The following is a 10,450-nucleotide window of genomic DNA, read 5'->3' on the forward strand; positions in this document are numbered from 1 at the left end:
GATTGGGTTCCCACTGAAATGTACAATTCAATTTAAAACCAACTGAAACAATGTCACAAGCCTTGGAGCCTTATAAAAATGTAATCTATTTAACGTTTATGTTTTTTATAGATAGATTGATTGATAGAAAGCACTTATGGATATTGTTTGGGCCCGTTTATGTGAATTACTAGCTGCAGGCGCTCATTCCCTCTGAATGATCTGGCTTCAGTAGGATTTAAAACCGGTTTCCTGTGACATGTCAGAGCATACCAAACATTTTAACTTGGGACTGAAATCATACAGCACTTCTTTTTTTTTCTTTAAACATTTTGAGGTCTGATAAAGTCTAAGTTCAACTAAAATTGTCGTTGTCTTTCTTGTGTGTGTCTTTCCTCATATACTTTGGCTGTGGTATGTTCCAAAAGGCCAATGTTCGGTCAGTAGGACATCCAAGTAAACATAACTGGGGTAGATGGATCCAACTAGTTTCGGGATAACCTTTTTGGCAGCAGTAAGCAGAAAGACAATGAAGAATAATCCAGCAAGAGAAAGGGCACTGGGTCTTTTTGGATTTGAGTCCTCAGAAATTCACTCACTAGGTCACTTACCAAAGACCAGAACAACACCGTTCTGGGACAGTCCCAGAATGAATGCATGTATGTACCTTGACCTGCTACACAGGTGAATTATTTTACATACAGTACTTTTTAGAAAAGTTTAAAAGTTTAGTGGCCTTGGTCAGTTTTTTTTACCCACTGAAGTAGTGTATATGGCTTGATCAGTTTATCAGCTTTGATTAACAAAATTATTTTTTTAAGATAAAATTGAGAAACCAATTGAAGAAATCCTAAAAGGTATTACTGAACTAATTAAATAGAAACAGAAACAATGTCTCCCAAATGCCGTGTTCCTGGGATAAACTGAGACGCATCACAAGGGCCCAAATGTATTACCATATTTATTTCTCAAAGATAGAACATTAAAAAGTAACAGAATCTACAAACAAAACAGGTTAAAACAGGTTAGATCAAGCATTACTAGACAATTCACAATTGTAACTCGACCACCTGAAAAAGCGCTTATGTGGGTTTGACTAAACAGATTCTTCCAATAGAACTATTTACCCGGCGTACGTGAATGTGAATATTTGCTGCAGTCATGTGATTGTGGCTTCCCAGACAACCTTCTGTAAGTAACAGCCACATTTTAAATTGCTTAAAAGAGAGAGCTCCTGAGGAGTGACAAAATCATACGTCATATTTCTGTGACATTATAGAAGTGCTTTTCCATAAATCCATTGTTTTTCCATATGGTTGAACGGAACGTCATCTCAAAATCAAGCCCTGGCAGGTTTAATTACAGCTACATCTTTGGAAACACAACCTGTTATACATCACTATACAAGGTCAAAATCATACAACGTAATAAGGGCTTGAATTTGAACTGCGTATTTATTTTACAAAACCATGGGTGGCCTTGAAATGAACAGACTGAGTGGGAAAACATGAAGGATTGCATTTAGCTGGTATGCTTGAAGTGGCAGAGTGAAAGGCTGTTTAACTGCAGTAGTACTGGCCTGCATTCGCTCGTCGTCTCTTGCGGCTTTGCTGCTGTTCAAAGAAGTGACGGATGTCCTCAGGCGTCACCACCTAAACAGGGAAGGAGAGGAGGAGAAAATAAACACCAGACACTACAAGCTTTACCTTCAACTACACCACACATTTTAAAAATTAAAACACACTGAAAACCTACCTTTCCTTCTGCTGCAAATCGTTGCAGGTAGTCCTTCAGTTCTGTCTTCATGTCATTATATTCTGAGGAAAAAAATTCAATGTCAACTTCACAGCAAGTGGTTACATTTGAAATCTCATGTCAGAAAACTAATTAGTTTTGCTTACACACATAAGGATATTAGTAGCGATAAACTCCACTAACCATGGATGATCTCCAGCTGCTGAACCCGATTTAAGTTGTTTAGGGCCGACATCAAGGGGTCGCGACCCTCGGCTCCACCTGCTTGTTCAGCCTGCTCTGTGGACTTACCCTTGTTTTCATACGCCAGGACAGTGTCCATCTCATCCATGAGGAAAGGCACTCCTGCATCTGCATAGAGGATCTAAGCAAGAAAGCAAAACATGAGACTGCGAACAATATTGTTATTTTTATTTTTTTATTTTCCAGAATTGCATCAGTTAATCAAGGGTGAAAACAGTACCGATTATCTTGCAAATATCCTCTGTAATGTGTTTTTGATCTGTACCTTGCAGTCAGTGCAAGTGCAGAGTTTTGTGCGCCAGGCAGAGGGCCAGAACACAGCGCCCTGCAGAGTCCGGCTCCTCCCGGAGGACTTCATCTCTCTCAGCCTGCAACCGGAGCACGAACCCTCCTCTGAGGAACCTTCGGTTTCTTCCTGGTGTTTCCGCTTACAGGAGGATGTCCCATTGACCTGCACCTAACATCAGAGAGGTGGTCACCAAATCTTGATAACTAATTCCTCTCTTCCAGAGTAAATTATTAAAATCATTAAAATTCCTCAGGCATACAGCGGAGTTGGTAAAACAGCAAAAAACAATGTGGTGTAAATTTAGTTTGGCTCGATTCCTTCAAATTCAGGTTTCATTGAGACAGATGACGCATATGAGAGGAACTAATTCCCCAATGAAAACCCTTTCAGACATGCATTATTTAACAGAACTACTGCCACCTTGTGGTGAGACTTCAAAACAAAGGCAAGCCTGTGTCTAATGGCTTTAAATCATAAGTGCATCTAATGTCTTCAAACACTTATTCATTGAAAACAAGTAGCAAATGTAAGTTTGGCTGTCTGCAAAAAAAAAAAAAAAAAAGGTTGTGTGTTTCCTTTCACACTGCACGTCAGACCTGGCATATAGCCGGAACATTGCCGGGTCGCCTTCTGCGTGAAAGCAACCACGTCCCGGGATTGATTCCAGCATTGAACCCGGGTTGGGGACCTAGTAAGATTGCCGGGTTCGACCCGGGACGAGCGCTGTGTGAACAAAAGTCAGATTTAATGCCGTATCGAAGTGATGACGCGCGTTATCGCAAGACTCTTTTACCAGCTGTATTGAAGAAAGATCAACGTTCGCGACAAAAAAATATGTGCAAACTGTAATGAAGCAGATATCAGTTAGTTCCTCACTTTCCGTGCTGACACAGAGATCGTTCGCCAGCTTCAGTGAAAGTATAACGTGCCTGACGTTTTCAACTCTTACATTATACGTCACGCGCTGATGTCACGTGTCGTTACGGGATCTTTATGGGTTGTGTGTGAAAGCACGCACATATCCCGGGTAAACACTGGCATTGTGAAAGTGCAAAATCTAGAGACCCGGGAACAACTGTCAGAACACTTTACCAGTGTATTTGCCAGAATGGCAGTGTGAAAGGGGCTTTTGAGACAAGAAACGGACACATTACAGTCGACAGCAAGTACCTTCTCATCTACAGGGCTCTTCAGGTTCTCATTTTTAATCTTCTTCTCTTCTTCATCATTTTCTACCTCAACCTTCACATCCTCCACTCCTTTGCATGGATTTACTTTTGTTATGGCTGGCACTGAAGCAAACCAGACAAAATAAACTTTCACAAATGTATAAATGTTGTAAACACGGTCACTTTTGTCCTTGCTGAAACATTAATTTCACTCTTTTTAAAGAGAACTTTATATATCTGTAAATGCAAAATGGAAGCAGAAAAAATTACCTGCAATATGTGCAGCATAGTCCCAAAGGAAAGGGGTTTTATTCATGCACGACTCGCAGATCATCTCTTGCAGCTCCACACAGTCTGGCACTACACAGCCTAAATGCTGAGAGAAACACACTTAGATATTCTCAACCATTTCAACCTGAATACATTACTTGGCTTATCTTCACAGACAAAGAACACTAAATCATGTTCATGTCCTGCCTGACTGCAATCTGATTTGAAACTAACCCGACCATGGAACCAGTCCTCACACACGATACACTGGATCATCTCATCAGGAACCTGAAGAGAAAACATGGTTCATATATGTTTGAAGCCTATGTAATATAATACAAGCACTCCAAATATTCAGTGGCTTCTTACAAATACAATTCAAATCAGAGTAGGGATTAATAATTAAAAAGAGAATATGCAATGCAATATATGAAAACAGAATTATAGAACATTATAGAATGCGGTTTAAATTAAAGTTTAAATTGCAGTACCTCGTCCTCTGGATCTGGGTAGGGTCTGTCACATGTGCAATACAAGCCAAAAAAATTGTGGCTGTATTTGTTCCCAGAATTCACTTTTTCTTTATCCTGTGTTAACAGAAATCCATAATCACCACTAGTACAATTAAAACTGAAAGACACGCATTCAAACTAACGGTAAAACATAACTTACCGCAAACAGCTTGCACTCCATTTGCCCAAACTTGTCGTTCCCACAATCACATTGAAAATTCCTGTATTATCAATATGATTAAAAATAATGAATCATAATGATGCAGCCAGTGACAATTATCTCACTGCCATAGTGACATAAATATTAATACAAAGTCGAAGAAATAATATGCAACATGGAACCTCATCAGGGGACCATGTTCAATAAATGTCCATCAGACGAGAGCAACAGCAATTGTACTTCCTAACATAGTTGTACAGCTTGAATGGTTATTTTAGATGGTTTGTGGGAATATTCACCTTTTGGTATAGAGCTCAAAAAGGTCATGGCCTTCATGGCACTTGTAGGAACATGCCAGACAGATGCCAGCTGGCTCTCCTCCCTTCGGTGTGCAGGTGTTACAGGCATACAGAGCCTGACGCTTCACATATCCCTGTCAGAACAAAAACAAATCACCTTGTTTTCATGACATATAACTTATTTCCATTTGATAACATGATGTACATTCTTCATTTGACACTGACAACTACGTTATTGTTAAAGGCATCCTAGTTGATCCTGCTATTATCTGTTAATGCAACAACGTTTATTTCCAACAAACAGAGGCAGCATCGACGCATTATAACAATGTTTTATGCTAAACCCAAATTAAAACAATCAAACAAACTATTTGCGAGAATCACGTTGAAAACCAAGATGAAATAGGCTGTCAACGTATTATTCGCATGCTAAAAACTGTTACATAAAAACTCTTTGTTTACATAAAGACGTCAAACCTCTGGATACGAGCATTTCTCTGAATCACTTCCTCCGAGAACAGCGGAGGCTTCGTTCTCCAGCTCTTCATCCTCCTCTAAGACGTCCACCAGAGATACTGTAGCCTCCTCCTCTCCATCGTTTGCCGCCATCCTTAAAGAGACGAGCGCAAAAAAAAGTCTAGTTCCTGTTCCAGGGCACGAAACAAGTCACGAACGAACTCAGCTGTCAACGAGAGCGCGTCTGACTGGAGACAGCGGGTCCTCTGTAAACAGAGATAAAGGAAAGATGTGTGGAAAGTTTTATGCACTTTGACATTAACTTACCCGAACAATTTCTCGGGGTTGATAATAATAAAAACCAATGCTGCTTCCGGTTTATGCAAATGTAAGATGTTTTGGCGGCAGAGTTGCGAGACTTGTAAATATAATTTATTATTTCAGAGCTATTTTTCTGACTATCGTGAATTATTACATCACACCCACATTAGCTCAACGATTCCGGATTAATAATTTTCGCAAAACCAACTTCGATAGGTCAGAGTTCAGAGTGTAGATCAGTGTTGCCAGGTCCACTTATTACACCGCTTATATATAGTGTTATATATATATATATATATATATATATATATATATATATATATATATATATATATATATATATATCCTTATACCCCCCCCCCCATGTCCCAGTCTCGATGTTCTGTAAAGAGACAACCCATAAATGGCCATTATACACACATGTTGTACAAAGGAAAATGGTATATCAAATAAATCTGTTATATCTTTCATAGCATAGTTGAGAACCATTTTTATACAAGTTTGGTATTAAAAAATGTAAAATGGATGGATTTTTTTTTAATCACAAGTTTTTTTATGTTTATTCATGTCTTTTTATTTATTTTAAAAACAGCACTTTTTTTCTTCATTTTTTTTATTTATGCTTTAAACTAATGACATGAAAAACGTATTAAAACCGTCCTTCTTCTGTTAGTCAGGAGGATATAATGTAATAATAGTAAATAATAAAAAATATAATAATCATAAATATAAGTATTTTTTATGATATTGCTTTTACTTGAATATATTTACATATGTCACCTTGAAATAATTCAAATGCAATCAGTTTACATTACTTTCATATTGTGGTGCTTGCATTACCTTACGGTAAAACTTTTTTCATTTAGTAATTTGTAGCTGTAACGGAATACACTTTGAAAGTAACCAGTAACCCTTCCAAACCTATATATATATATATATATATATATATATATATATATATATATATTATATATATATATATATATAAATCTTCCATTGTCACATTTTTATATAGTTATGTTTATGCTTATGTCTGCCTTTTGTTCATTTTTAATTTGGTGTCTGTTGCATTTATTTAGATGACCAGTTGTATATTGAAATATTTGAGCTATTTTATTTTATTTATTTATTTGGTAAAATTATGTAATTACTGATAATATATGTAGTTTATTAATATAAACATGTAACGTACTGTACTCTATTCCATTCTATTTTATGAATAATTTTTTAGATGCTTCATGTTTTTTGGCCCATGTTGCGTGATTTTCTTGTGCGATCTGGCAACCGAGTTACAGTGCGTTCTTTCAATATGGCAGCGTGCGAGCTGAAGGGAGAGCTGAAGTACCGAGATGGACAGACAAGCCAGTTTACAGTACAAGTAGATAGCAATTTAAAATCAATGATAACTGGCATCAAGAAATTAAATGCTGATATATCTGAAGTCTTGACGGCTCTTGTTGAACAAGAAAGGGGCTCAGCGGAAAACAACACACCAGATGTAGATGGTAGGCTGAGAATGAAGACTGGGTTGTTTAAATGGGAAACCAACAAACTTATAACAAAAAGATGGACTTTATTGTAAAATCATACAATAAAGACTACGACGGTGTCTAAAAGCCATCTTAGTTTTAGCTACGAACCCTTTAATATGGCTTTTAGTGCCTTATTGCTTAGATAAGTCCTTCGGTGTAGAAAACGGCGAGCTCCTTCACTTCACCGATACTGTCTTCTGTAGCTTGCTAAGCAAATATGTTAAGCAGTGACACAACTCCCTTCTGTCTGCTTACCTTACAAATATTTTATTATTTCCATATTCTTATTACAATTAAAGTTTTTATATTTGTATTCATTAAATTTGATCTACTTTTGTAACTTATTTCTGTTTTTGAAACCCATGTTGTAGATGAAGAGGAGGAGGACAGTGATGAAGAGGATAGTACCACAAAAATGGCCACCAAAAAGTCAAAGTCAGAACCTCCTAACAAGCGGATAAAGACATTGAGGTCATGATCTTCAGAGCTGTCGTTGTGTTATGGACTTTATAAATGAGTGTTGTTACATCATGAAAAAACCTGTCAGCCACAAGTTCAAGACACTGTTGAGATTTTGCCTTATTTTATGTATTTCTTAGTTATTTTTCATAACTCCAGGTTACTCTAAAAGGGAAAACTTGTTTTGTCAATACATTTTTCCTGTTCTAAAAAGTTGTAAATTGACAGTGGTTATCAGTACTTCGGTTTCGTCAGCATGTAATAATAAACCGCTGTGCAATAAACTGCATTCAAACAATAAAATGTCTGGAAAATCAGTGTAATAGTTCAAAGGAATACACACTGCACATTACATTTCTTTATTGATGTTTTTCAGAATCCAGAGTTGTTTCAAACCAGTGTATTAAGATTACAATGAAATTTATTTTCATGAATACCCATTAAAACATTAGAAATTCACAGTCAAGCCCTTTTAGACAAAAATGATTTGCCTTTTTTCAACAAATCCATAAAATCATTCATATATGACCAAAGACACTGTCGCCACAAATGAAGTGATTTTAAAAACAGAAACACTTTTATCTGAGGCACAGGTTGAAGTTGAGAAGTTTGATACCCAGTGTCTTGTGCAAGACTCATTACCATCTACCACACCCAATAAATCGAAATAACCTTTGCATTTCTTAAGCAAGATAAGATTATTCACACTATAAAATGATGCTGATGTCCCTTGACATTAAGACATGAGATTGAGTCCACAACTATTCCACACAGGCATGAATATGAACTTGTTTTCTGAAACACAGATGTCTTTTCTCTGAGGAGACTTGATTATCACTATAATCATGGAAATCAGCATTTGTCAAATAATCCCAAGAATTGGAAAAATGGCTCTTTCCATGTCTAGAGCTGACAAAATCATACTCGAACAAAAATACTGATATTAAAGTGAATTCATCACAGATTGTTTTTTAATACAAAACTCTTTTCTCTGTCGTGCCTTGAATGCAGTTTATTCAAAACAAATGAAAAGACAGACACTGTTATAAACAATTGGAAAATTCATACCTCTGTATGCGTTGTCTTATTTTCCACTAATAAAATGTCCACTAGAGTTGAGAACAAAAACCTGGAGCATTAAAGTGACACTACAAACCCATTAGCCTCATGGTACGGAAACATTTACAGCTGTCCACATCTTTATTCATCTTGATTTATAGTAAAATCATTAGGCGTGTAATTCAAGTAGTATACAGAGTTCAATACGCAGCCCCATCGACATTATCCACATCTTGGACAATGGCTTACTTGACTCCATTTAGGTTTCATTTATCAAATTTTATTTCAAATATAAAACTTTTTTTTTTTTCTGCAGTTAATTAAAGATTTTAAAAACTTTTGTAAAACTGAGCTGACATGGAAAATACTTCTACATCCCATTATAAATCTTCTTTACTTAAGATGTGAACCAATTTTGCCATCCAGCTTGAAAGAGTACCATTTATGGGTTGTACAGGTATTTTATTTTTATTTTTTTCTAAAAATACACAATAAAAAAATGGCGTGGAACTGCAAGTGACTCAATCAATTAGTCGTTTAAGATAAATACTTATGAAAAAAAAAACATTACAAAAAAGACTCCTGAACATTCCCTTTTAATATACCCCAAAAAGAAAAAAAGACCAAGCCCTAAAAAAATAATTTTATTTATGAATGCACTTTTGTATTACCCAACCACAAGGACACCACACTGTATGACCAAAATCTGACCCCTCTTCTTAACAATCACTTCAGGTGTCAATAAGCTGCAGTCTGCTCATCTGATTGGAGGCCTTGGCAAAGGTTTGGTGACGGTTGCAGAGAACAGCGAGGCAGATGGGCAGAATACAGTATCCTACAGTCTTGGGGTCCGCCCTTGTGCAGGAGTAAAGAAAGAGAAACACCTGGAGGTAAGGAATAAGGAAAATGGTGGCCCACACCCAGAAGGGCAGGAGGAGAAGTCTCGTTTTCAGAGTCACGATCCATGAGAATGAAGATGGGGAAGAGGAAGATGCATCTCCCGACCATTTTTTTTGAACTCCATCCTCCCCTTCTCTTTGTGCCAGTGCAAATCGGTTGTATGTTTGGCTGATCTCAAATACATAATACACCGCAGCGACACTGGCCAACAAGTACAGTCCGACACCTATCCACCCCATCCGCTGGCGGAAATTCATCATTCTCCATGCTCTTCTCTAGACAAACAAAGACAGAAAATGCAAACGCTGACAAGAAACCAAACACTTTACATGGTTGTGAAATCATGTGATCAATGAGGGGATCACTGCTAAAGTTTCAGGAAACAGAATTTAAAACAGCTCAACATAAACTGTACACCATCAATTATTGTTATTTAATAATTCTTTAAAATACTATTTCATATGTATATGCAAAATAAATATAACATTATATCTCTTTTTTAAAACATTTTCCAAAGCAAATAAACTTCCTGGATGTTGTACGAAACACAATCTTATAAACGAATTCTAAAACTCTAGCATGAAACATTAAATAAACAAAGAGGAAGTCCTTCAAACATAAGAAAGCTCACCATCTGGAGATTTCTCAGAGCTGTTGATTATACTGTTGTGTCATTCCATTGCGACACGCCCACATTATATCGACCAAACACATGATTTTGACTGAGTTACTTACTGTGATCACAAGATCAATCCATTTTGCGCGGTTTGGAGGACAATATGTTTTCTCAAGTCAAAACACACAACGTTGTCACAGGATTGTTGTCATAGGACACACTTCCTGAAAGAGCAACATCCGGGAAGTTTCCCGTGAATCTTCGGCGAATTGATTATTAACCTCGCAAAGGACTCTACTGCCCCCTAGAGCATCTCTGTCATACCTGTGTACTGTAGCACGGGCGAACAGTTTAACCGAGCACAAATTCAGTACAGAGGTCAAATCACTATCATCCATGGCAGCAGCAGATGTAAGACTGCTGTAAAATTA

The 10,450-nt window shown here is 37.0% G+C and overlaps 2 protein-coding genes across 3 annotated transcripts; both read right to left on the bottom strand.

Annotated features, from left to right (window-relative positions):
• Positions 1–922: 922 nt before the first annotated feature.
• Positions 923–5,613, bottom strand: LOC113062904 (putative E3 ubiquitin-protein ligase UBR7). The gene is made up of 12 exons (XM_026232967.1): positions 5,460–5,613; positions 5,154–5,286; positions 4,677–4,810; positions 4,378–4,438; positions 4,197–4,292; positions 3,940–3,993; positions 3,706–3,811; positions 3,437–3,558; positions 2,243–2,434; positions 1,918–2,098; positions 1,735–1,796; positions 923–1,631 (listed from the first exon to the last, which is right to left on the bottom strand). The coding sequence occupies exons 2-12, from the start codon at positions 5,283–5,285 to the stop codon at positions 1,539–1,541; spliced, it is 1,233 nt and encodes a 410-aa protein (XP_026088752.1). The 5' UTR covers position 5,286; positions 5,460–5,613; the 3' UTR covers positions 923–1,538.
• A 3,511-nt stretch (positions 5,614–9,124) lies between these two features.
• Positions 9,125–10,282, bottom strand: LOC113062905 (transmembrane protein 251). 2 transcript variants are annotated; one of them, XM_026232969.1, is made up of 2 exons: positions 10,139–10,282; positions 9,125–9,678 (listed from the first exon to the last, which is right to left on the bottom strand). In XM_026232969.1, exon 2 carries the CDS (start codon positions 9,661–9,663, stop codon positions 9,235–9,237), a length of 429 nt encoding a protein of 142 aa, XP_026088754.1. In that variant the 5' UTR covers positions 9,664–9,678; positions 10,139–10,282; the 3' UTR covers positions 9,125–9,234. The 2 variants fall into 2 exon arrangements, with proteins under 2 accessions (XP_026088754.1, XP_026088753.1); XM_026232968.1 differs by having other exon boundaries at positions 10,035–10,272.
• Positions 10,283–10,450: the final 168 nt, after the last annotated feature.

This window comes from Carassius auratus, chromosome 45 (assembly GCF_003368295.1).
Source record: "Carassius auratus strain Wakin chromosome 45, ASM336829v1, whole genome shotgun sequence".
Lineage (NCBI taxonomy): Eukaryota > Metazoa > Chordata > Actinopteri > Cypriniformes > Cyprinidae > Carassius > Carassius auratus.

Bases quoted from the DNA above. Each gene is read 5' to 3' on its own strand.
- LOC113062904 (XM_026232967.1), bottom strand. From the start codon at position 5,285: ATGGCGGCAAACGATGGAGAGGAGGAGGCTACAGTATCTCTGGTGGAC. The intron at 3,994-4,196 runs GTACTGCAATTT...TTTTCTCTTCAG, and splicing joins ACCCAGATCCAGAGGACGAG to GTTCCTGATGAGATGATCCA. The intron at 2,099-2,242 runs GTACAGATCAAA...TTTCTTGCTTAG, and splicing joins GCACTTGCACTGACTGCAAG to ATCCTCTATGCAGATGCAGG.